This window comes from Sceloporus occidentalis, unplaced genomic scaffold, assembly GCF_023333645.1.
Source record: "Sceloporus occidentalis isolate IW3139 unplaced genomic scaffold, rSceOcc1.0.p SCAF_3, whole genome shotgun sequence".
NCBI lineage: Eukaryota > Metazoa > Chordata > Lepidosauria > Squamata > Phrynosomatidae > Sceloporus > Sceloporus occidentalis.
Window position 1 is genome coordinate 38361565 of NW_028316983.1, and position 27419 is coordinate 38388983.

The 27419-nt window shown below is 42.1% G+C and overlaps 2 protein-coding genes and 1 long non-coding RNA gene across 3 annotated transcripts; 1 reads left to right on the forward strand and 2 right to left on the reverse strand.

Annotated features, from left to right (window-relative positions):
- Positions 1-208: 208 nt before the first annotated feature.
- LOC149315772 (beta-2 adrenergic receptor-like) lies at positions 209-13180 on the reverse strand. Its single transcript, XM_089518539.1, has 3 exons — positions 12925-13180; positions 10637-10700; positions 209-1351 (listed from the first exon to the last, which is right to left on the reverse strand). Exon 3 carries the CDS (start codon positions 1332-1334, stop codon positions 369-371), a length of 966 nt encoding a protein of 321 aa, XP_089374665.1. The 5' UTR covers positions 1335-1351; positions 10637-10700; positions 12925-13180; the 3' UTR covers positions 209-368.
- Positions 13181-19085: 5905 nt separating this feature from the next.
- Positions 19086-20439, forward strand: LOC149315773 (uncharacterized). The gene is made up of 3 exons (XR_016280683.1): positions 19086-19142; positions 19538-19624; positions 20285-20439. It is a non-coding gene; the product is annotated as an uncharacterized LOC149315773 (long non-coding RNA).
- Positions 20440-23036: 2597 nt separating this feature from the next.
- Positions 23037-24154, reverse strand: LOC149315774 (trace amine-associated receptor 13c-like). The gene has a single exon (XM_089518541.1). The coding sequence runs from the start codon at positions 24152-24154 to the stop codon at positions 23078-23080; it is 1077 nt and encodes a 358-aa protein (XP_089374667.1). The 3' UTR covers positions 23037-23077.
- Between the last annotated feature and the right edge of the window lie 3265 nt (positions 24155-27419).

Here is a 27419-nt window from a genome sequence, read left to right on the forward strand (position 1 = left end):
CTCACTGTTCAGAAGAGTTGACAGCTTCATATTAAAATTTCATTTGTAAATTTACATCATTCTCTTGTAGTGTCATATTGTTATTTGTTAAATTTCATAGTCAAAAATTATATAATGTATTTACAATTTATTGTAAGAGAATGACATATTTCTAAAAGAGATGTGTGTGTAAAGAACAGAAACACTGCATACAAACAATAGAATATGACAATAACAACTAAAACCCAGAAAAATACAACTAACCATTCAATTGCAATCGCAGCAATGATTCCTGGCAAAATGGTAGAAATGAACTGCATCATACCTTTCAGGGCAGAATTGTGCTACTTGAGTAAGCAGCCAAGGCAGTGAGAAGCCCCTATCAACACTTACTTGCTGAACAGCTCTCGAACCCCATGCCGGAACTTGGGGTCCCAAACACTATTGATGGCCACATCTGAACAGCCATTGGAAATGAGGATCCAGAAAGCATAAAAGGAAAACTGACACCAAGAGTATCCCACCACATACCCCACTGCAAATATACCAACAGGTAAGAAGGAAATGAAGTAAGCAAAAGTCAGGAGGCCAATGGTCTTGGCAGCAGTGATGTCTGAGAAGGAGAGCCGGTGGCCACCCTGAGGTTCTTCAGCTAGTTGCTTCCGCATCTTGCTGTAACGGTGCAGGGAAGCAAAGGTGACTGCATTGATAGCAAAGGTGCCAGTCAACAGGGCAAAATCAAACAGAGGATGCAGAAGCAGGACATTCCAACGGGATTCAGGTAGCTTGTCTGGAGGAAAGAAATACATGCATATCTTGCTGCAGAAATTGTACTGCAAGGTAACACCGGGGTTGGAAAGGAGAGGTATCACTGCTAAGCAGAAACTTGTGGCCCAAGAGGCGATAATAAACCAAATGGTCCTGCGTTTGGTGATCACTGCTTTCCTCTGCAGGGGCTTCAACACTGCTATGGTCCTCTCTACTGAAAGCAAAAAGGTGGTGGTGTTGGAGACAAAAGTGCAGCCTGTAAAGATAGGGCCAATGATGAAGCAGGCCAGCTGGCCAGATTGATCGCCCTCTTCTTCCATCCGGGATGACAACCTGCTCACCTCCCTGTAAACTGAGTAAGGCACTACGAGTCCCATTACCAAATCAGACAGGGCCATAGAGGTCTTCAGGTAGCCTTGAGAAGTTCTGAATTGCTTGACATGGAGAAAGACCAAGAGGCTCAAGAGATTTCCAAGAATGATGGCCACTATCATAATGACCATGAGGAACACCTTGCTGACCTCTCCAGCAAAATCCTGGCTATAGTCTGTGCAATTGGGACTTCTGCTACTGCTATTTCCCAACATTGGCCAGCTTCTCTTTCCTTCAGACACAGACAAGGAGCAGAAGAGTTACAGGCTTAGGATATCAATTCCAGTGTTAATTGGAAGGGGCTTTACAGACTGTTTGCCCCTGCACTAAATCTCTGGACATGCAAATCTACAATACAGTGGTATGAATAATTCAAATGGTCATGTGTGTCAGTATGAGAACTGTGGCTAGACAACTGTTAAAATGCTTGAGTAGAACCAAACAGAAAAGGACTTGAGATGCAAACTTTCCCCTACACACCTTTTCTATTGAACTGTACTCACTTCCTTGTCTCTTCCTAGAGGATCGTTTTTGCTTAGCCAAATTGGTATGCACAAGTGTGATGGAACTGAATGTTTGAGTCAGCAAATGATAGGGAAAAAATGGCAACCAGTACAAAAGATTAAACCATGAGGTGGCAATTGAGAAGAACTAATGAAAGCAATTCCCCTTCCTTTCCTTGGCACGGGTTACTGATTCATCATTTTCAGGGGGTTGCACCAAGGCTGCTGCCACACTTAACACAGAAGATTATCGCACCGGGGTTAAAACATTCCACGGTGCGTTCTAATGGAGGCAAGCACGGAGAGTGATGGGAACACGATGGAGCCCAGAACGCTATTTTACCGCACAGCGGAATGCCGCCGTCACTTCCAGGCATTCCCATCATGTTCTCATTGAGTTCCAGGGGATGATGGTGTCCCCTGGAACTCGATGGGAATGCAATGGGAACACCAGGTGGCAACGGCGGCATTCCGTTGTGCGGTAAAATAGCATTCTGGGCCCCATCGTGTTCCCGTCACTCTCCGTGCTCACCCCCGTTAGAATGCGCTGGGGGACGTTTTAACCCCAATGCGATAATCTTCACAGTTTTGACAGAGCTTTACTGTCATGGCTCCATCCTATGGAATTCTGGGATTTGTAGTTTGTTGAGGCACCAGAGCTCTCGCACAGAGAAAGCTAAATAGCTCACAAAACCACAAATCCCAGAATTCCATTGCACTGAGACATGGCAGTTAAAATGGTGCCAGAGTGCATAAATTCTGCAGTGTAGATGCAGTCTGAGCTATTGAGTTCAGTACCAATTCAATGACTGGTTTTGGGTTTTTTTAAATGCAGTTTTTGCCAGGTGATGACAGCCCTTTTGACAAGACTGTTTTATTTTGTTTTGTTTTAGGAAAAACCAGGAAAAAATTCCATATGCTATGTAGCTGAATCGTTCTTTTTCAAGGAATTAAAATTTAGTTTGGGGTTTAACATATCTCTTCCTGATTATGGGTTCAGAAAAATTAGAGATCCCATCACATAAATCTAAAAAGTGAGAGGATGCTAAATATTAATGGTTCCGTTTTTAATCTCCACTGTGAAACATATGTAGTCAAGTGTGTCTTCCTTCTAACTCTGAACATCTTCTTCTGAAATACTAGTAGTGGATTAATCAAGCATGAACAAAATATTTATTTTTGGCAATAATTTGTAACTGTGCTGAATCTGTGGGGGATCTTTTGAGCAGAGTGGGATGGTCATTTTATATCAGATGTGGGTAAATGTAATACAACAGGGAACATTTCGTATTGAGGGGGGCATACCCCATTTTAAACTACACCGTTCCCAGAGTGACATCACATCACTTCTGGTTCTCTGGTTTGGTGTATAAACAGCTGCCCTTTGTAGTTTTTCCAGATTGTGGGGACAATGGTGGTGGTGGGGCGATGAGCCAAATGTAGCTGTTTAAGTGATTTGTCAGTATTTGGGGGCCTAAGATTCAGCTGTTATTTTTTAAAAAAAAAAATAATAATTGATGTCTGGTGGCTTTAAGGTGCAAAATGCTTCATTGGGCTTCATTTGTCCCACAAAACATTTCCTTCACCCCCATTTTATATATCACAGCCTATGAATTTCCATATTGACTGTTATGGGTAGGAAGTTATCACAGTTATTGCAGCTTATCACATCTTAATTACAAAACCTTAGCTCATATGTTTTTAAGATTCTCCACAAGGGAGTTTTATCAGCAACTATGAATACCAACATAGAGCCACTATGATGAGCAACCATATCATTTAAACCAGTGCTACCTCTCAACAGTAAGTGAAATTGACATTAAGTGTATAACACTTCTTTATTACATTACAGGTATAGTTCAAATGACACAGTAGATGTGTTCCTGGACATTGTTTCTTTGACAGAATGTTGGCTACCAGAGGCAGAAGAAACATGGCAAGAATAAGGATGTGTTCCTATACCATATAAATAAGAACATTTCAAAACATGTTTCACCAAACCTTTTCTCCAAATCTAACAATATACACATGTGAAATGAAACAGCCAGTGATCATATAAGCCTTTCATAAATAATATACATACATACATACATACATACATAAATACTGTGTGTGTGTGTGTGTGTGTGTGTGTGTGTGTATATTAATTTCTAGAGACCGCTTCAAGGCTCCTTCCAAAAGGAATCCAGGGATGATATTTCTTTCACCAGCCTCTACTTTTCTTATTATTTCAATTTTGGTGGCCACACATAACTTTTATGTTTCTTTAGCATGCTGGAGGTTGCTAGAGAGGCTGGTTTGCCTATTTCCTTGTTTTCTCTGTTCTGCTGTTCATGCATGTTCAGTAAGGGATCCTGGTGGCAGTTGTTGTTTATTTTGTCTGTTGTAGGCAGGCACACAAAACATTTTTAGTCTAGACATGCTGCTGTAACCCAATACTGAAATTCTGAGTTTCTCCAGCCCTTCTTCACCATCTTCCAAATGATGATGCTGCTTTAAAAATTCCAGATACACAGAGGATGAGAAGGGAAAGGGGCTGGGTAGAGATAAAAAGATTTTCTAAACAGGAGATTTTTTTGACATGGACCACTCTTGCATTTGTCAGAGGTTTTGTTAATTGAGCTATCCCTGTGTTGTACAAACTGTCACCTAAAAATGAACCATAGAAGTATAGTGTCTAGATCAAGGGAAGTAATAGTGCCACTCTATTCTGCTCTGGTCAGGCCCCACCTTGAATACTGTGTCCAGTTCTGGGCACCACAATTAAAAAAGGACATTGAGAAACTGGAGTGTGTCCAAAGGAGGGCGACTAAAATGGTGAAAGGTCTGGAAACCATGCCCTAAGAGGAATTACTTAGGGAGCTGCGGATGTTTAGCCTGGAGAAGAGAAGGTTAAGAGGTGATATGATAGCCCTGTTTAAATATTTGAAGGGATGTCATATTGATGAGGGAGCAAGCTTGTTCTCTGCTGCTCCAGAGACAAGGACCCGGAGCAATGGATGCAAGCTCCAGGAAAAGAGATTCCACCTCAACATTAGGGGGCCATTCTCACTGGCACCTTTGCGCTGGAAGGAACTGGGAAGCTTTGGTCTTTCCCTCCCCGGATCCCTCCAGAAGCAAGTGCTGACTACCAATCAGGGGCATTTTAACCTGAATGCCGTCTTGGGAGAAATCGGCTTTAAGGTGAAGGTGCCTGGCTGTCAATCAAATTAGTTCCGCGATGGTCATAGGTGACGTTTGCAGCACTCATTGGGCAATCGGAAGTGTGCTTCCCACCCCTCCTTTTTTTTAAAGGACCAGGCACCACTTGTCAAATTTAAAAACCTCTGGTGTGTGTGTGTGTGTGTGTGTGTGTGTGTTGTGGGCATTTGGGTCAGTGGAGGAGATCTGCCCTTGGCCCCATTTTCAACCCCAAAATGCAAGCTAGTGCCATCTCTGTATCCTGTATCCCACTCCCTTGCCACCCCAGAATGCCACATACACAGGTAATAATTATATATATATATATATATATATATATATATATATATATATTGGTCAAAGACCGAATAAATTTTATTGCTATTAGTAATAATAATAATAATAATAATAATTCCTCACCTCGGAATGCCAGAAAAGGGTGCATTTTTTTTCTTTCCCTAGGCTACCCCTGAATTCTTTAGAGACAGTAGCAAAAGCTGTATCAATTTGCCAATTTGCCAAACTGGTAAGAGAAACATTGTAACATTCTCATTGGCGCATTCATTTGCATTGCAGCTTTCATTCCAAAGGAAAAAAAGGTTTTTGCAAAGTACTCTTCTTGCAAAGGGCTCCTGAGGAAGCCAGATCTAAATATAGATCTACCCATTGCAAAAAATATGCGCATAGACAGAGAAAAATAATAATAAAAAATAAAAATCAAAGGGAAAAGGTCCCTGATGGATAGCAGAGGCTTGGCTTGCTCTGCCCCCCCCCCACCTGCCCTGAACTGACCCTTCCTCCTGCTCAAGTTCTATCTATATATCTATATATCTATATATCTATTGCAAAAAATATGTGCATAGAGAGAGAAAAATAATAATAAAAAAATCAAAATCAAAGGGAAAAGGTCCCTGATGGATAGCAGAGGCTTGGCTTGCTCTGCCCCCCCCCCGACCTGCCCTGACTTGACCCTTCCTCCTGCTCACGTTCTATCTATATATCTATATATCTATTGCAAAAAATATGTGCATAGACAGAGAAAAATAATAATAAAAAATAAATATCAAAGGGAAAAGGTCCCTGATGGATAGCAGAGGCTTGGCTTGCTCTGCCCCCCCCCCCCCCGACCTGCCCTGAATTGACCCTTCCTCCTGCTCACATTCTATCTATATATCTATATATCTATGCCAAAACATGCACATTTTTTGCCAAAAATAATTTAAAAAAATAAAAACCAAAGGGAAAAAGTCCCTCCTGGAGAGCAGAGGCTTGGCTTGCTGTGGCCCCCTGACCTGCCCTGAATTGACCCTGTGAGTCACCCCCTTTTTGCCTCCTGTCACCCCTTGCCTCCAGATCCCCCTTTTTCCTTCGGCTCTTTCCTCCTCCTCCTCCTCCCCTCGGATGAGAGGAGGGAATGCTCTGACTTCTGCCTGACCTCTGACCTTAATCCCTCCCTGAATTTGCCCCGATCATGATCGAGGGCAAATTCATATTTTGCGGAACCCAGGTCTTTCCAGAAAAGATGGATTTTAGCCTGAACGTGGGTAGCCCACGCTAAGGGGCATTTCCTTGTGCAAGCCTCGACATGGATTATGACAGAATCGGGCCCAATATGAACTTCACGTGGAAGAATCGGTTTCAAAACCGGGTTAAAAGGTAATGTGAATGGGCCCTAGGAGGAACTTCCTGACAGTAAGGGCTGTTTGACAGTGGAACAAACTCCCTCGGAGTGTAGTGGAGTCTCCTTCCTTAGAGGTCTTCAAACAGAGGCTGGACGGCCATCTGTCGGGAATGCTTTGATTGTGATTTCCTGCATGGCAGGGGGTTGGACTGGATGGCCCTTGCAGTCTCTTCCAGCTCTACGATTCTATGATTCTATGATTCTATGAACCCTTCAGTTCAGGTAACTGAATGTTTAAACCAGCCCTTAATGACATAAATGGAGACCTTCATGAGTTCCTGTGGTAAATATCAATGAATCATTTCCTCATCATCATATGGTGTGTGGATCCATTAAGCAGAGTGAGGCAGCCACTTCCAACAACATATGCTTTCAAGTAGCAGGAACAACACTTGTTGAGCCCACTTACCATTGCTTTCTTTTGGGAAACTGAATAGTATGTGCCATCTAGCCTGTTCTGCAGCTTCATAAACTAACCTACTAGGAATGATCCCATTTGACATCATAGGAGGTAGCACCTGGTGATGCTACTAAACATGCTACATTGTGCATCAACCACAGTTGCACAAAAGACGTCATTCATATAAAAAAAAAACCCTGAATCTAACAAATCAGAAAATACACACACACACTTTTCAAGGTAGCACTATCACCTGAGAACCAAAAATAGTGTTCAGGCTCTGAGACTCAAGATCAGGCCTTGAGATCTGGGAATCTTAGAACTGAGGTATAACTGCCAATGCAGTTGAGTGCAATACATGGAGGGGAGGGCATTTTGTCTTTTGCTGCAGATGGGAAAAAAACCTTGGGCCAGGAATCTTTAAACCAGTTGAATGAACTAAAACGATAAACATACTGTACAAGTTCACACTCTAATTTTCTCAGTACTAAGAACTCCAGCGGTGCAAATGTTTACCCAGGATTTTGGTTTCCTTTGTATGAGGTCACTAGAGGCTTGCAGAATTTGTTAATATTTTAACATTGAACAGATATATAACTTGAACACTGATGGGAAATCACAGTGTAAGACCCCAAGAGATACTGCTGCCCCATCAAAAGGCAGATGTCTCTTGCCAGCTAGGTACACTTCCAGAGTAATATTGATCTCCCTTACTTGCTAAGTATTTGATCAAACTACAAAAACTATGGATTTCTACTTTAGCATATGCCTTACAAGAGGAAGAGAAAGAAATCCTGGCTTACTTTTTTAGTGGAGAGGTGCTTGCTTTAATTCAGAGATATGCCCAGTTGTATAGTCATAATTTGGGAATTTCTAAAGTGCAAATGCTCATCTAACAATCTTCATAGGCACATACTTAAGGAGTGTCAAAATGGACTTCTAACAGTTTTCAGTTGTGATGAAGTCTTGCTAGGAGGTCTTTTGTAAAATGAATGGATTTTAACTCTCCATTCAAGACCAAGCTACTCACAAAATGCTTTGCATAATATTAGTAACAAGATAACAATATACTGTGATTTTAAAAATTCTCTGTCTCTGTCTGTCTCATAAAGTCACGAAAGGAGTTCTAAGGAAGTTGCCTTAAGGAGGTGGCAGATGACATTATCAGTACTAGAGATTCACAGGCAATTGGATTATGGTAGCCCAGTTGTGGCCGTGGAGCAGTTCCAAAAACTGAGTCTGCTTTGTGCACATGCACCTGGTGTTCATCTACCCTGCACCATTATAGCAGTTTGATACCATTTTAAGTGCCATGGCTCCAGCCTTTAGAATCCTGGGTTCTGTAGTTTAGAAAGGAGCACTTGGAATCCTCTTGCCTACAACATCAGAACTCTGGCAGAGAATTCTAAGTACTTCACAAACCTACAAATCTCAGGATTCTTCATGTGAGAACCATGCCTGTTAAAGTGGTATCAAAGTGCCATAATGATGCTGTGTGGATGCATGCTACCTTTTCAGCCTAGGACAGTGAGTGGCCCTGAATAGCCCCCTGTCAAGGCCACAGGTGATATGGCCAAAACCAAAGTCTCAGAAACAGCAATCCTGACACATCTCTCCATTTTCTCTGAAGCTGTGAAATGAGACTGGGCTAGGCAGTAAAACAGACAGCCAGGGAGAGAGATATACACACACATCCTCTTCTTGTCCGGTACAAGAAGTGTCTACATGTCACCAACAGCAGCAAAGAGTACACAGCCACTGAGACCCTGTGATGTTTTTCTGCAGGCCGCCCCCCTCCCCTTTTGCTGAGCTGGATGGGACACCTTGAGACCACCTTTTATTTAAAGAACTTACTGCCACCATCCAATGAATTCTCCCCACCACCACCACCACATTAGCAATGCATCAGGGTGTGGCTGGGGAATTCCACTGGTACCTTTCCTGCCAACCCAGAGAAGAACTAGCCAAGCTAAGACACCTGAAAAAGGGCTTAAGAGAGGCAGAGTACCTTAAAGAAAAGCTTCAAGTATGGGAATTCTATAGCAAAAAGATATCACTACATGAAGGAGCAACTTATCCTACAGACACAGACAGAAAGTGCAGAGAACAATCATTTCAAAAATCCTGATGCCACTGACTGCTACATGTTCCTAATCATACTCATAGATCAGATGGGATTTGAAGTCCTTGATGTTTCTGGATAGTTGGACTCTGCACCCCATTCTCTGGCTTCACTAGCCATCTCATGGTCTACCTCATGAGTGCCAGAAACCAAGCCAAGAGACAGACCGACCCCCAAAACCTCGTGTTGCAACAGGCTTGTTTACATGGAAGTATGCTCCTGATCCCAGTGCTTCATTTCAGCCCCTTGAGCCCTGGCCCCAATACAACAATGGATGTGCCCAGGTACATCCTGGCCAATCCACACTCATAACCAGGAAGAGAGAAGGGGAATCCCATTGGCACATTTGATAAACATTAGACTGGACAGGCCAGAGCTGTCCATGAGGTCTGGCCATCTTCATTAGTTCACATTCTTTTTGTTACAATCACAGGATCATAGCATTGTGAAGAACATCTATGAAGTCATCCAGAGCAACTCCAGAAATAGCATAACAATAACTTTTGCTTTGTATAGACAACATGTCTGTGCTAGTTGGAGGCTTCTTCACTTTGGATGGCTTTAAAAAAAAAGAAAATCACAATTTAAAGTTAGATGCATGTATAATGTCAACAGCTCCTATTCCATAACTTTTTAATGCACACTGGCTGTGAGTAAATGTGACAGGTTTAAACAGCTGATTTATTGCTACCTGTGCACTGTAATCATCTGCAAATAGTAATTTCAGGAAAAAGAGCATCTGTAGATATTTTACAGCAGGAAAATTATACAGAGAAGACTATGTTGACACACAGCCACACACCATGCACCCATAGTTATAATTCAGGCCAGGGCCTTGTGCAGTTGTTTTTTCCAAGAAAGAAAGAAGAAGAAAAAGAAAGAAGCCAGTGCCAAGTATACTTTTCAAAATGTAGGATTAATGCAACACACAGTTCAGTCTCAAGGTAAGGCAGTTAGTACAAGTGGAGTCTCCCTTATCTGAAATTCTTGGGACCATTGGATTTTAGAGGAGTTTTTTGGATTTTGGAATATTTGCATATATATAATGATATATTTTTGAGATGGGACCCAAATTTAAGCATGAAATTCACCACCAACAACAACATTTGTATGCTCCTGCTTTATTGATTGTTGCTTTTCTATCATGCATTCATTTTTTTTTCTTTAAGAAAGTTGCCCTGAAAATCCTATGCAAGGAGGATAAGAATGAAGTACACAACTAGTTATATTTTGAGGGAGAATTACTATAAGATGCAATTTCCTTGGTATCTGACCCCAACAAAGCTGGCAAAAATATACAAAGGGTATGACCCTAAATGCTGGAAATGTAGGGAAGCGCCTGGTTCCTTCTTCCACCTTTGGTGGAACTGTAATCATGCTAAAAAAATTTGGAAACAGATTCACGAATGGATACAGCAAATAGTGGACTACAAATTTCGGCAAGAACCAGAAGTTTATCTTTTAGGAATGATATCTGATGATAACTTAGATAAAAAATATGGGAAGTTATTATTTTATTTAATTACAGCATCAAGATTAGTTTATGCCGCAAATTGGAAGAGTAGGGAGAAAATAGAGTGCAACAATTGGATATTAAAGGTGTTAGATATGGTAGAAATGGACAAACTTACCTGTTTGGCACAAGGAAAATCATGGGGAAACTGCAGAACAACCTGGAATCCCTTCCTTGAGTTCCTGGAAAAAAAGAAAAACATTAAATGTGATTTAGATTAGATTAAAGATTGTTTGAATTATGCTAAAACTGTATATAGATGTGGATTGCATTGATAACATTTGCGAACTAATATTCTGTTTCACTATTTTATATTAGAAGATGTACCTTCTTAACAGAGGAAATGAAGAAATAAGGGAAATTATATATAATTTTCTGAATATATAATGTTTATTTTATTATAAATACATATCTCTGTAGTCAGATTTTTGGAAGCGTTTCAGTTGTACTAATCGCAAATGTAAATTTCTGATCCAAAAGGCGGAAGACAGTTCCTTGGAAGATAAGAAAGATGAATGCTTAAATTGTCTTTAATTTTCATATACAGACAAGAAAGAGTGTATTAGTAAACTTCAGGAAGTCAATTTTATATGTTTTATAGTAGATGTTTAGGTGTTTATGTTTGTTTATGTTTGTTTGTCAGGGTTTAGGTTAGGGGTTAGTATATTGTAACAAGTTATGTATGTATGCATGTATGTATGTATGTTATATCATGTGTACTGTATGCAACCATATAATGAATTGTATGTATACTGTTTTTTTAATTTCATAAATAAAGTTAAAAAAAATAATAAAAAAAAGAAAATCCTATGCAAGGATGGTAAGCACTGCACGTTAATTTAACCAACCTACCAACCAGTAACTTAATCACATAATGGCTTCAAGCTGTCTACCTTACAGATCCCTTTCTACATACATATGTTTGTCCTGGAACGTTCACAGAAACTGCAAAAGAGCCAAGGGTTCCTAGTTTATGCCTTGAGTGAACACTAGGTGGTACCATTGGACTAACCTAGTTAAAGACTTTCCTGGTCATGCTGAGATGGACTGACAGAACAAGGAATTAGCAGGAAGGAAACTTGATGTTCAGTACAACCGAAATACTGTACCAAGAAAAATTCAAACTGCTTGGGACTCTATGTGAAACAATACCAGCCCAACAGCATTTGAAAGAGGGGAAAGATATTAATATCAAGTAATATCTTACCAGTTGCTAATAATCATTCAGCAAGGGAGACAAGATTTAACAAGAAGATTATATGACCATCTGGACCATTACAGAGTTAGTTCTACTTTGGCCTGTTAATGTTTTCTTTCCTATTTTTCTTTATCCATATACAAACTGGTTTATCCAGTTTACAAATCTGCATCTTTTCCCCCCAAAGTGACAAATGTTGGAGAGTCTAAGAGCCTCTCGAGGATCATGTAGAAGTCCCCTGGGTTGCATGTGGACTGTGGACCATATAATTCCCACAAAATAGAGTCATACAGATTCTAAGCTAGAGCCCAGGAAAATAGTATAGCTTCCAGGGAGCACAAAAATAATAAAGTTGGAGCACTGGTTTCTGGAATCAGCCATCCAAGTAGGAGCAGTACAGTATCCCTATGGATTACTTCAATCTGTTTCTGCAAAAGGATACTGTGTCAGTTGATAATGAAAGCCACTGACAGGTTCAAGAGAATTGAAAAGATCACCCTTCCTTGGCATAGGCAGGGCCAGGAATTATTTTTAAGGTGAGTGGCGCTCAACATCGGCAGGCTATAAATTTTGACTACTTACAGATATACTTTTACAAAACAATGAAAACACAAGATTCAAACAATCACTGTCATCATCATCCAACCCAAAGTGATAACAATCTGAGTACCATGAAAGCAATAGCAAAATCATGGCCATTTAGTACACTACAGGTTGATATTTCCTGAGTTAGCTCAATTACATAGGAATCTTGGTGGTCCACTTTTGCCTGATCTTTTCAGGGGAGGCTTGAATTCCCCCCTCCCCCTGTTCTGGGGTCCATGATCATAGGTCATTTCACAGGGTGACCAAGGCAGTTTCCACACCCAAATCAAGTGAAAAGCCCCATAGAGCTGGAAAATTTGTTTCACCATAGAGCAGGGTTTCACCACAGAGCAGAGGCTAGGTTTGCTGAGTTTGAGATTGAAAAAATAAAGTTTTCTCTTTACTTTTCTGTTAAATATAATAATTTTATGCTAGGGTTCTGTGAGACCTGAAACTGATTTCAAGAATTCCTCCAGGGTAAAAAGTTTGAGAATATCTGCCTTAGAATTGACAAACTAGTGTTGAAAATATTTATGTATAATGTTTGATTTTTAAGTTAATTGTGCCTTTTTAATTATAATAAAATAATTTTAAAAATAATTAGCAATCAATCTGCTGCTTACTGCACAAATACATCTGTCCCGTTAGTATTTGCCATACTTTACACAAGCCTATAAATATTGGATTTCTTCCAGACTCTGAATTGAGCAATGGCCAAGAAGCACAAAGGTCCTGTTCCATGTATGTCTGAGATCTATATATCTGTGCATCAGAATGAAAGTTGCCTTCTCCAGAAGCTTGCAGTTCTGTGGTTTTCCAATTCATCATAGGAGTTTTCCTTTTTGCAGGCTTTCATTACGATCAGCTGGATACACAGCAATGGACACCTGCTGCTACAACCACAAAATCAGGTATAAGCATAACAGTCATAAGCATAACTCTTCAAACCACTACTATGATCCTATTAACTGTACCACTCTGCTTTCAAAGCACTATGTCAGTGATGGTTGTCTCTGCCCTTCAACCCAATCTTCATTTTTGCATTGCAGTTTTGTCTATCCTCCAGTAACGGCTGGGCCATTTGAGGACTTCTTTCAGACAACAAAGGGTTAAGATGGGGGGGGGGGTACATGCTAATGAGAGTTTACATCACATGCTAATGAGATTTATATCATAGCTGACCTAAGGCCCAACTGGCCAATCAGTTGAGCAGGACCGGGAGTTTTAAGAATCTTCCAACAGAGGATGTAAAAGACCTCTGAGACCATGTGGCCTGAGTCATTTCCGTGATGTGGTCTATGTGGCTGTGAGTCTTTCCTCTATGTGGCCCATGTGGCCTTGTGGAGCCAGGGACGTAGCCAAGGGGGGGAGTCTTGGGGTCCAGACTCCCCCTTCCATTAGAAAAATGAATGGTGCATGCTGCTGCGCCACCACACCCAAGCCCCATTATAATGGTGGCACTTAGTCTGGACGCCCCCCATTCCTAAAAACCTGGCTATGTCCCTGGTGGAGCCCAGATGTTGGGTCTATGCCAAGAGGGCAGGCTCAAGGGATGCGGATTGAGCTAGGCAATGGGGGCCAGCTCCTTGCATCTAAAACCCATCAAGGACAGTAGAACCCATCTCTGTGTGAGTAGCTTAGGAAATGTGTTAGTTAGAGCACCTAGGCTTTTGTTATGTTTCTCTTTTGGCTTGCCTGAAATGAACATGTTGTAACTATGCATTCTGTACCTGCAAGGCAAGGAGGCCTTGCATGAATGCTCTATTGCTCTATTTTGTCTTGTTAGAATAAATACTTTCTTTTAAAGTATCTGCTATCTCTATACTCCTATACACATGCCTTAGCTCGATTGTTGCTTGCTTAGGTTAGCAAGGGAAGGAAACTGCAAGTCCTTAGCAAGTCCCATTATAGATTCACTGGGTGGTGGCAGTGTGACTAGAGGATCTCATTCAGCTCAGCAGGGAGCGGGAACAGAGGCCCAGGAGACTAGGGGAATTGAGGATCTGCTGGGGCTAAGGGCCAAGAACAGGGTTGCTGTTTGGCTACTTGGACCTCAGGGATCATCACACCTCCTCTAAGCAAATGCTGATTGTCCTGTACTCTGACTGTCTGGAAATGACCGAACCTTTGATCTAATAGTTCAAAACATTAATTAATTCACAATAAAAAGCCAAATCAACAGCTGGAAGAATTTAGCTTTGTTTTCCAGACTTCAAAGGATAACATGCACATATTGAACATTTGGCTTGTTATCTTTTTTCTTCATCTGTACCAGGCAGATATCATTCAGGAAGATTCTCTCTCTCTGCTCTAGCAAGTCAATTTATTTAATGTTAAATAGAAGGCTTAAAACAGGAGTAGGCAATCTTTTTGAGCCAGGGGCCGGGTTGCTGTCCCTCAGACAACTGGGGGGCCCGAAGCCAAAAAATAAATAATTAAATATTTTTTTTAAAAATTAATTAAATAAATAACCCGGGACAAATGTAGGACAAAATTTTCAAATGGAGGACACTTTAAAAAAGGGGGGGGGGAGAAGAAGCAAAAAAAATTGCTGATTTTTAAAAAAATGTTAATATGAATGCATGTTTTGGAGGCTTCTATATACAATTGCCCCCCTTGCCTGCCGCTTGCCCCCCCTTGCCCACCTCCTCCTGATAGGCCAAAGGCCCCACGCCCTTACGCGAGAGGCCAAAGGCTCCGGCAGCAATCGGCAGCAGGAATGTGTGGGGGCCGGTCTCAAGGCCTTGCCAGGCCGCATTCGGCCCGTGGGCCGCAGGTTGCCTACCCCTGGCTTAAAACTCCACCTACCACAATCTGCCACTCTTGATTTGCACAATTTCTCAGCAGTTGCTTTATGTTCCTAGAAATTATGGCACATACACACAAAGATAGTACAATCATACTTAAATAAAGTGAACAGCTAATGTTTCCCTTGACAGCTATACAGTGGGTCCTTGGTGTTGCTGGGGTTTGGTTCCAGGACCTTCCCATGGGTACCAAAATCCGTGGATGCTCAAGTCCCATTAAATACAATGTCACTGTAAAATGGTGTCCCATATATAAAATGGCAAAATCAAAGTATGCTTTTTGGAATTTATATTTTTAAATATTTTCAAGCCATGAATAGTTGAAGCCATGAACAAAGAATCTGTGAATGCAGAGGGCTGACTGTATTTACTATATATACTCGAGAATAAATCAACCTCATTTATAAATTGAGGGCAGGTTTGAAGGTCAAAATTATGGATTTTGATATGACCCATGGATAAGTCAAGGGTAAAACTGAGGGCCCATTCAGACTACCTTTTAACTCAGAGGAGAAATCGATTCTTCCATGTGAAGTTCATATTAAGCCCGATTCTGTCACAATCCATTTCGAGGCATGCACAAGGAAATGCCCTTTAGCGTGGGCTATCCAGATTCGGGGTAAAATCCATCTTTGGGGGGGGGGGGGGGAACGGGTTCTGCGAAATATGAACTTGCCCCCCAAACATGATCAGGGCAAATTCAGGGAGGGATTAAGGTCAGAGGGCGGGTAGAGGGCAGAGCATTCCCTCCCCTCATTGGAGGAGGAGGAGGAGGAGGAGGAGGAGGAGGAGGAGGAGAAGGAGGAAAGAGCCTGGGTGCAAAAAAGGGAATCTGACAGGAGGCAAAGGGTGAGAGGAGGCTAAAAGGGGAAATCAGGGGTGACTGACAGGGGCTGCAAAGGGCTGTCAGAGGGAGGGCAGGGGGAGACTGGAGAAAGTGACGGAGGAGGAGGAGGAGGAGGAGGAGGAGGAGGAGGAGGAGGAGGAGGAGGAGGAGGGAGCCGGGGGAAGAAGGGAGCCATGGAGGGCATTCTGTAACAGAGCAGGAGGAGGAGGATGAAGGAGCCAGGGCAGCTCAGAGTGGGGGGAGGGTCAGAAGGAAGGAGGAGGAGGAGGAGGAGGAGGAGGATTGCCAAGGGAAATTGGGCTGCGGGGCCAAGCCGGAGGAGGGATGTAGAGAAATCAGGCTGTAGAAGGAGCCTCTTTTATTTTTGACAATCTATGTGCATGATTTTTTTGGGTGACATGTCTGTGTGCTTGCTTGTGCTACTTTCATTTCCTCTTGCTCCTGGATTATTATTATTATTATTATTATTATTATTATTATTTGTGTTATATGCGGATGCTACAGTCATAATGCCTGCGCTGCATTTCCCTTTGATTCCCAATTGATTCCATGGGTCTACTTTAGTTGGAACCGACAGGTCACTCTCTCTCAGCCTCAGTGGAAGGCAATGGCAAACCTCCTCTGAAGAGAATGTAAGCAGGAGGAAAAGGGTCAGTTCAGTTCAGGTCAGAGGCAGGGCATGAACGGAGCTCCCATCAGGCACCTTCCCCCTTTTTTTAAATTATTTTTGACAAAAAATGTGCATGTTTTTTGCTTGAGGCAGATATATACATGGATAGAACGTGACTAGCTGCTTGTTCCCTTTCCCTTTCATTTGCTCGCTTCCAGCAAAGGGAAAATGTTGCAAAGAGCACGTTGCAAAAAAACTTTTTTTCCTTTGCAAATGAATGCTACAGTTTGAATGTCACAATGTTGCTCTTGTCAATTTGGCAAACTGATACATGTTTTTGCTACTGTCTCTAAGGAATTCGGGGGTAGCCCTGAATTGCTTTTGAAAGCAAAAAAGAATGCATGGCAATCGCATCCTTTTCTGGCATTTCCTAGGTGAGGAATTTATTATTATTATTATTATTATTATTATTATTAGTGTAAGAGGCATTCTGAGGTGGCAAGGAGTGGGGGATACAGGATGCATTAGCTTGCATTTTGGGGTTGAAAATGGAGCTAAGGGCAGATCATAACCTGCACTGACCCAAATGCCCACAACACACACACACACGGTTTTTAAATTTGACAAAATGTGCTCATTTTGGTGCATTTTTGCCTGGCTCTTTTAAAAAAAAGAAGGGGGGAAACACACTTCCGATGCCCCAATGAGTGCTGCAAACGTCACCTATGACAATCGCTTGATTGACAGCAGGCGCCTTCACGTTAAACCCAATTTCCCCATGAGGGCATTCGGGTTAAAATGCCCCTGATTTGTAGTGAGCACTTGCTTACGGAGAGATTCGGGAGGAGGTCCCCCGAATCAGCCCAGTTCCTTCCAGGGCAACACCGCCAGTGGGAATGGGGCCTTAGCAGCATGTAACAAAGGATTTAAAGGATGAAGCAAAGAAAAATGATGCTAAAGATCTTTAAAATTTTTGACAGGCATCCTAAAGGCTGAATGGATGAGATAGTGGGGGGTGGGGTGAGGTGATGCTTCTTTTAGGTGCTCTGAGAAGAGATTAAGCTCTTACTTTTCACCAGGGCATGGTTTCATTTTTGATAAGCGTTAAAGTACAGTACTTACATTGAACCATGGATAAGTCAACCTAGGTTTTTTAGATCATTTTTTGACTAAAATTTCTAGACTTATACATGAGTATATACAATAGCATCTAGGATAAGAGACAGCATGCCACAAGGGAACACAAGCAGAAGAATGTTATGTGAAGTCGAAGGCTTTCATGGCCAGCATCCATGGTTTTTTTTTTGTGGGTTTTTTGGGCTATGTGGCCATGTTCTAGAAAATTTTCTTCCTGACGTTTCCTGGTGAGACGTCAGGAAGCAAATTTTCTAGAACATGGCCACATAGCCCGAAAAACCCATAAAAAACACACAGAAGAAGGTTATTGTAGAATCATAGAATCATAGAGTTGGAAGAGACGGCAAAGGGCATCCAGTCCAACCCTCTGCCATGCAGGAAATCAAAATCAAAGCATCCCCATAGATGGCCATCCAGCCTCTGTTTAAAGACCTCTAAGGAAGGAGACTCCACTACTGTAACGGACCCCCACTTAAAGATGGCAGGCGCTTGGGCTTTACTTATCCCACAGCTGCCACCAATTATGTAACAGTTACCCTTCTTTCCTTATTGCTGCCACCAATTTACGTAATATGAACCGCCTTCCCTCTGGCAGGTTCACCTTATTTAATATAGTAGCGTGGAGCTGATATGTATGACTGACAAGCTTTTATGTAAACCAAAATATAAACTTTATTAAACAGAACAGTTGGACATTTTATTCTTGAACTAAATGATATTATGTAACTTCTAGTTCAGGCACAGGTTACTTAGTTATATTTATTCTTCTTTTCCCCAGTTTTCCTTTCACTGTATTGGGACTTTCGCATCCCTTTTAGACAATTCCTTTTCCTATTTCCGCCCCCAAGGCTAACAATATCTCTTATGATCTAATATAACCACAACCCCCTGTTAGAGTTTGGCTATTCTGAGCCTCTCTTCCCTAGACTCATCAACCTAATCCAGTCCCTCTCTGGACCTAGCAGTTCCCCTAACTAACACTATCCCGCAGGATATTCTACTCCAGGCACTCTCTTTTCTAGAGCCCTGGCAGTATAATGGTAGGGAGCCTTTTCCCATTCAGACTCTACCCCTAACCATCTTTCTCTAACCTCTGAAAACCCTTCTTCTCTGGATTCCAGGTCCTAACTCCTCAACATTCCAACCCCCAACTGAACTTTCTCCTGCCTGAGTCCCAACTGACTCCCCAACTGACCGTTCGGAATTTTCAAACGTTCCAGCCCACAGGCGATTGGCTGGTCTTCAGCTGCCTTCTGATTGGTCAGCTGGGCGTGCTCTCCGTTACAACTACACTCTGAGGGAGTTTCTTCCACTGTCAAACAGCCCTTACTGTCAGGAAGTTCCTCCTAATGTTGAGGTGGAATCTCTTTTCCTGTAGCTTGCATCCATTGCTCTGGGTCCTGTTCTCTGGAGCAGCAGAAAAGCTTGCTCCCTCCTCAAGTATTTAAACAGGGCTGTCATATCACCTCTTAACCTTCTCTTCTCCAGGCTAAACATCCCCAGCTCCCTAAGTCTTTCCTCATAGGGCATGGTTTCCAGACCCTTCACCATTTTAGTCGCCCTCCTTTGGACACACTCCAGTTTCTCAACATCCTTTTTAAATTGTGGTGCCCAGAACTGAACACAATATTCCAGGTGGGGCCTGACCAGAGCAGAATAGAGTGGGACTATTACTTCCCTTGATCCAGACACTATACTTCTATTGATACAGCCTAAAATCGCATTGGCCTTGTTAGCTGCCTCATCACACTGTTGACTCATGTTCAATTTGTGGTCTACTTTGACTCCCAGATCCCTTTCACACGTAGTCTCGTTCATTGTGTCCTGTTTTTCAGATTCATATTTAATGGGCTAGTGGTGGGGAACACTTGATCTTCCAGATGTTTTGGCTTACCATATATCTCCAACCAGCATGGCCAATGGTAAGCAATTTTTAGAGCTGTTTCCCAAGTACATCTAGAGGATCAAAGATTCCTCACTTGGCATAGATTTGCCATTGTGGAAAACATGGTTGATAGGCTTTCATGCTATTTGATCCAGTAGGGTTTTTAGAACCATAGAATCCCAGAATCTTAGACTTGCAGTGTAACACAAGGTCCATGTAGTCCTATTCTCTGCTATGCAGGAATATACAAATAATAATAATAATAATAATAATAATAATAATAATAATAATAGGATTTATTTATATGCTGCTCAATCACTGGGAATCTGGGCAGCTTACAACAGAGGGGATAATAGACGGTTCCCTGCCCTCAGGCTTACAATCTAAATTACATTTAAAGCACTTCTGAAAGATATCCATCCAACCTCTGCTTAAAGATCTTCAAAGATGGAGAGTCCACTAAGGCCACCTATTCCACTGCTGAACTGCTCTAACACTAAAAAGTTCTTTGTAATGTTTAGATGAAATCCTTTTGCTTTTAATTTGAATCCACTGGTTTGTGTTCTTAACTCTGGAGATGCAGAAAGGAGGGTGGCCCCATCGTCTACATGACATTGCTTTGATCTTTTATTATCTTTGTTACTCTTCTCTGGACATCTTGGTCACCTTTCTCTTTTATATATATTTCTTCCTTTAGATGCAAGCAACATGAGCTGAGAACCTGAGATTCAAGCAATCTGAGAGAGACAGAGAGAGACAGAGAGAGAGAAAGAAAAGAAAAGAAAAGAAAGAACTGAGATGTGCAAATGATCAAGACTTACATGTGTAGTCACCTCCTGGCTTTAAACTACAAGAGGGATGGCACTCCAATATTTTTTTTTTTTGGGGGGGGGGGTACATTTCCTGACAATCTATTACCATTTATTGTGTTGGCTAGTTCCACATATACAAAACATCTGGAGGACCAAAGATTTTTGACTCCTGAACTACAGGAAGTCAGCCCCAAAATGGAAGTAGGTTCACAGGTCAGGACTAACCAAGGCCCTGAGGTTGCAGGCCAAATCTGAGATGTAGAGCTGCCACCTGGTGATGGCACAAGGGTCAGACCGTGGTGATATCAGAACGCATAATATATTAAGCATCAAACCCAGCCACACAGAGTATGCAATTCAAATAAAAACAAGAAGTCTAACCAATGAAGACAATGCAGCACTCTTGCCCTCATATTGCTGACCCTTGCCTTGAAGACTGTAGTCACTAGTGGAAGCAATGCTATATATTGTGGGAGGACATGTTGTGTGCCCCATTTTAGGAATGCTCTCCCTTGGAACTTAGGATGGTGCCAGTGTTTGTTTCTTTCCAGTGTTTCCTTTCTTTCAAGTTGTTTTAACTTGTTAAAGTGTTTAATATAGTCTTAGCCTGTTTAAATTGTTTTATTATTTTCAATTTGAAATGTTAAATTTTGTTATGTCATTTTATTTATATGCTATACTGAGATCCCACAATATTGTGGATAGGATATAAATAGAGCCATTCGTCAGTTAAGTCTCTCACAATTAAGCTCCTTCTTACAAAGTCTTTTTACAGGAGCCCAGTCCAACCCCACCCACCCCCAATCCTCTTTTTTATATTTTGAATAAAATGTTTGCTGAAACATGTTGAACTGCTCTTTTTCTTCTTTTGGTGTAAGAACCCATCCCTATTCTTTCCTTGTTAGTTCTACCTCTGGTACCAAAGAACAAGGACCACATCTGCTTTGACATGTGAGGCACATTTAAATTAATAGATACAAATACAATCTCACTACATATGTCAGTTTATTTATACATGGCTGTGAAATCATATTGCTAATGTCTCCAATTTAGTATGTAGCTGTGCAATCCTGTGCATCCCGAATCAAGGATAGATCCCACTGAGTTCAATGAGGCTTGATCCCAGGTATGCTTATAGTAGAGGAGCACAGCCTAAATTATCCTTCTCTCTTAGACCACTGCACACCACTTTTGGTATTCTACAGAGTTTAGAAATATATTTTCGAGTCCAGACTCATGTTATCCCAATCAGCTAAGGGATTCTGGGAGCTGTACTCCAAAATTAATCTTGCAAAGGTTTAGTATCAATTCTTCTTTCCTTCCCCAAACTGGAAGGGTTAAGGTCACCTACACATGATCAGTTGCTGCTAGAAGATCACCAGAGATTTATGGTTTTCTTATGAAAATCCATTTATTTATAAATACATGTACAGATGAAGAATGATAGGTGATTCAACAATCAGCACAAAACAGTGCTTCTACATTTACAGAATTCTTGAAGCTCAGAACGGAGCCTGCTTGCAACATGGCAGGAACAAAACAGCTTTTTCTAAAGCTTTCTCTTGTGAAAGACTTTTAGTGCAGAGTACACGGTCATAAATGAACTGAATGAACTTCATTCAGGTGATGCTCTGAAGGTGATTACCCAAACAAAATCATAATTATTTTTGTGGTGTTGTTTAATCATGGGAGACTAATATTCACTGAATACATTCAGAGTAGTGTTGGCTATCAAGATGACCTTATGCAATAAATACCACAGTCCTTTTTAGCCAACCATGAAATCATAACAGTATTGCAGAGTGAGAGAAGCTGTGTAAATGAAGAGTGTCAACAAAACTGAATCAACCAAACAGCTTAATCATCACCGTTTTTCACCATTTCCTACTTATAAAGCATCAATGTCTTTTCATACAAACATGTTTAATGCAGAGAGGTTACACCCCCCCCCCCATTCAACCCCATTTCACTTCTGAACATACAAAGTTAGGATGATTAAACCTTAATTTATATATATATTGATGTGTCCTAGAGACAAATTTCCTACAAAAATGAGGATGTCAGTGGCTCTGCAACACTGCAAACAGTGCATTAAAAATGAGCATTACATCCACTGTTCAGTGACTAAAATTGTCGTACATAAACAGTCACACTGTTTAAGATTATTTCCAATACTGGTTAAAACTAAAAGAGAATTGTTCTTCTCCTTTAGCAAGAAGAATGCTATCTCACATAAATGCCACATCTGGTTAAAACTGAAATTGCCCATTTTGAAGAATCAGCATCTAAGCATCATGCATACAAAGCATTTGTGTAAATGTTCTATGGTGCTTACTGATGTACCATAAACATAATCATGGTTTTATAATGAGCACTAACTATATGCTAGGTTGGTTTTTGCAATACACTGTGATGCTTGGACTTGGATCAAGAAAGAACCATCTCACAAATTTTACACAGAAGAAGAAATGCCCTCAGCTCTCATCATATGTAGAGGTTTGCATACTGAGCAGGGATTTTTCCAAGCATTTTGGAAAGAAATTTCTCGACAACAGTGTAATACTGGAATATGAGAACAACTATTTACAAACACAGAATGTTTACATAAACATACAGATAGTTGTAAAGCACCAACATAAGAGCAACTGCTAAACAAAATGATGAAATCACAAGGGTTACTAAATTCTCTCTGGGCAGAACATTTCTTTGAGGACTGCAACACTTGAAGGAGCAGAATTGTGCCTTTCCAAGGAGTGGCTGGGAGGTTTGGAGGAAGATATCAGCACCTGCTTGCTGAACAGCTCTCGAACCCCACACCGGAACTTGGGGTCCCAAACAGTATAGATGGCGACGTTCCAACAGCTATTGGAAGTAAGGATCCAGAAAGCATAAAAAGAAAACTGACACCACAGATAGCCCACCACAGATCCAACCAGAAATATACCAACAGGCAAGAAGGAAATATAGAAGGCAATTGTCAGGAGACTGATGGTCTTGGCAGCAGTGATGTCTGAGAAGGCAAGCTGGTTGCCACCCTGAGGTTCTTCACCCAGCTGCTTCCGCATCTTGCAGTATACGTGGAGGGAAGCAAAGGTGACTGCATTGACAGCAAGGGTGCCAGTCAAAAGTGTGAAATTAAAGAGAGGATACAGCAGCAGGATATTCCAACGGAATTCAGGTAGCTTGTCTGGAGGAAAGAAATACATGCACATCTTGCTGCAGGAATTGTATTGCAAGGTGATATCGGGGTTGGAAAGGAAAGGTATCACTGCCAAGCAGAAGCCTGTACTCCAAGAGGCAATGATCAGCCAAACAGTCCTGCGCTTGGTGATCACTGCTTTCCTCTGCAGGGGCTTCAACACTGCTATGGTCCTCTCCACTGCAAGCAAAAAGATGGTGATCATAGAGACAAAAGCACAGCCTGCAAAGATGGGACCAATGATGAGGCAGGCCAGCTGGCCAGACTGATCAGTCTCTTGTTCCATCCAGAAAGACAACCTGTTCATCTCCCTGTAAACCGAGTAAGGCACTACAATGAGCCCCACTGCCAAGTCAGCCAGAGCCAAAGAGGCCTTCAGGTAGCCTTGAGAAGTTCTGAATTGCTTGACACAGAGAAAGACCAGGAGGCTCAAGAGGTTTCCAAGAATGATGGCCACGATCAAGATGACCATGAGGAGCACCTTGCTGATCTCCCCAACAAAATCTTGGCTGTAGTCTGTGCAATTGAGGTTTCCACTACTGCTGTTTCCCAACATTGGACAGCTTTTCCTACCTTCAGAAGGCAGACAAGGAGCAGCAGAGTTACAGGCTTGGGAATATCATCTCTAGAGTTCCATGGAAGGGGCTTCACAGCCTGTTTGCTCTTGCACTGAATCTTGGGAAGTCTAAGTAATGGCAGCACGAACAATTCAAATGGATGTTCATGTCTGAGAATTGCGCACAAACTGATGCCTGACTTGGTTGCAGAAAACAGGCAGCCAGCAAGGGTGTAACCACTCTCAGTGGAATCCAGACAGGAAGGAGTTGAGATGACCAAAGAGGTCCCCGTTGTGTATTGCTCCTTCTAGCCTCCGCCCCTTATACCTTGATAGACACAAGAAGATAAGTATATTAGGGTACACCTCATACAAAATGAGAATGAAGGAAAGTGCTAAGGGTTTATGTTTGTAACCTTAATCCTGGACTACATCACCATAAAGTCACATGGATCTTTGAAGGAGGGAAATTCTTTCACACATATACAGAAGCATGTGTGCACACACGCACATGCACACACACACATTTATTAATTCCTCTTATGTGTTATGAGAGTTTTGGAGCACTGGCATAAATTCCTATGAAGTTTATCACACAGGGAAGAGTTGGAAATAGAAACCGTGATTAGCCTGTAATAATCCTGCAATTGTGCTAATGGTTTTCACATGATGTTGTGTTCAGAGTGATATTATCCCATGAATAACCCCTTATTATTGCGCAACTGGGCTAATGATTTTCACACAACGTTGAGGTGAAACATGATCAAAGTGCCATTAACCCATGAATAACCAGGCAAGAAGCAGCAACAAATCATTGCCCCTTCAGAGGCTTCATCTAAACTGCAGAAATATCCCACTTTGACACCACATTAACTCCCCTGGCCCATGCTGTTTATTGCCTGGTTATTCCCTGATTATTCACAGGATAATGGCTCTTGCGTTAATCTTATTTTAATCGTGTTTTAATGTCATCTGAGTGATTTTCTCAGGTTAATCACTGTTTAAGGTCCCAATCCCCCCCCCCCCCCCATGATACATGCTTTTCCTCTGGTGCAGAAAAGCGAAGGATGGAATCTGGACTTGGTCAGAAGTCCTGATATCTGGTTTGAGTGTTGGACTATGACTCTGGAGACCAGGGTTTGGTTCCTAGCTCGGCCTCGAAACTGGGTGACCTTGGGCACATCACACACTCTCAGCCTCAGGGGAAAGCCATGGCCTACCTCCTCTGCACAAATCTTGCCAAGAAAACTCCATGATAGGTTCCCCTTAGGTTGCCATGAGTCAGAAATGACTTGAAGGCACACAACAACAATATATAACAGAAGGTACGGCAGCAAAGTAACATTTATTTGCTGCCATTGCAGAATTTTCCTTTTTAAAAAAGTTAAGTGCTGCCTCTCTTAGGCTGCCGCATTCTTGCTGTGCTTTGTTTCCAAGAGCATGAAAGGTTAATCTATGAGTAAAGATGAAATAAACTACAGATTATAATGTTACACTTGGAGGTTCCACTTCACTTGTTACTCATTGACTCATTTGAATGAGAGCCATACGGACCAAAGAACATATACAAACTGTCCAAATCTCATTCTTATATGCATCTCTTTCTTGTCCAGCTTTATGTACAACCATAACTTTGCATCCCTTTGCATACTGATAATGCTGCAGTAATCTTGGGAAGGGGCTGATTCCCTGGAATCTACTGAAATCTTTCATTTCAATGAGTGTAAATTCAATCTAGATAATGAAGAAGTTATCAAGGCAAGGCCATGGCCAACCTCTTCTGAACAAATCTTGCCAAGAAAACCCCATGGGAGGATCACCTTAGGGGCACACAACCACCTGATATTCCAGTACAGACTCACAGATAGGCAGGACTTCTCAAAGAAATGTATTTAGGTTTTTTGTGGGTTTGGGGGGCTATGTGGCCATGTTCTAGAAGAGTTTATTCTTGACCTTTCGCAAACCTCTTCTAGAACATGGCCACATAGCCTAAATAACTCACAAAAAACTATGGATGTCGGCCATGAAAGCCTTCAACTTCACATTAGAAATGTCTTTCTTTTTGGCCCCATCCACACAGCATAAATACCCCAGTTTGGCACCGCTTTAACTGCCCTGGCTCAGTGCTATGGAATTCTGGGAACATGGAGGAGTCCATATTGAATCAGAGTCTTCATTGAGGAATAAACTATTTTTTAAAATCCTGGGAACTGTAGTTGTGTGAGACATTTAGCCTTTTCTGTTAGAGAGCTCTGGGGCCACAACAAACTCCAGTTCCCAGAGTTCCACAGCATTGAGTCTGGGCAGTTAAAGTGGTATCTCTACAGTGTGGATGAAGCAACCTGTCCAGCTTTATGGCAACCAAAGCAAATGGCAGAGAGGGAAAAATACTACATACCAGACTTACCCAAGAAGTCCCTGGTGTTTGCTAGAAAGAGGTTTCAAGGGGACCAGGCTGCCAAGGAGGACAAGGCATCTAGAAATGGAGGACAGGGAGGACATCCCACAGTGAAAAAATAGATAAAAATAAAGCCACTCCTGTGGAAAGAGAAAGGCATGCTTCTGAGTCTGGCTCCAAAGGGAGGATCTGTTGGGAATGCCTTTTGGAGAAGAAGGTTGATCTGGAGGACTGCTCCCAGTCTAAGCTCCAAAGGCTCCTCTAGAAAGAGGCAAAAGGGCTTCGGAGTCCTGCTCAAAAGGAAGGACCATTTGGAGATGCCTCCTGGACCCAAGGGGGAAAGGGAAGCCAAGTCCTGCGAAAGGAGGACCTCTGTCTCCCAGTTCCGCCTGGGCTTCTCCCCTCCGATCTCCCAGTCAGACCAGTTGCCCCCCAGTCGGTTCGCTGGGAAGGAAGGCGCCAGGATCCTGGCTCTGAAGAGCAAAGGCTGATGATGGAGAGGGAGAGGGAGAGGGAGGAGAAGCCCGCCCTGCCCTCCGCATCTCTGGCCGGGAAAGGGGCTGGCTCTGGGGCATGCCTTAGGTGGAGACGCCCAAGAAGGGGACCGAAGGCACTGGAGAAAAGGGGAAAGGTGGGGATGCTGCTGGGGTCTCTCTTCCCAAAGTGTCTTCCTATTCCTCCTGCCCGATTTCCCAAAGAGCCCTCTGACACCCGAGCAACCCATCCAACATGGAGAGCAATGGGGATTGTAGTCAGGAAATCAGACGAAGATGAAGGATGGGGAGGGCAGCCACGAAAGGACTAGCGAAGAGCCTAAAATGCAAAGATACCCAGCTCAGCACAAAAGTGAGATTCATACAAGGCATG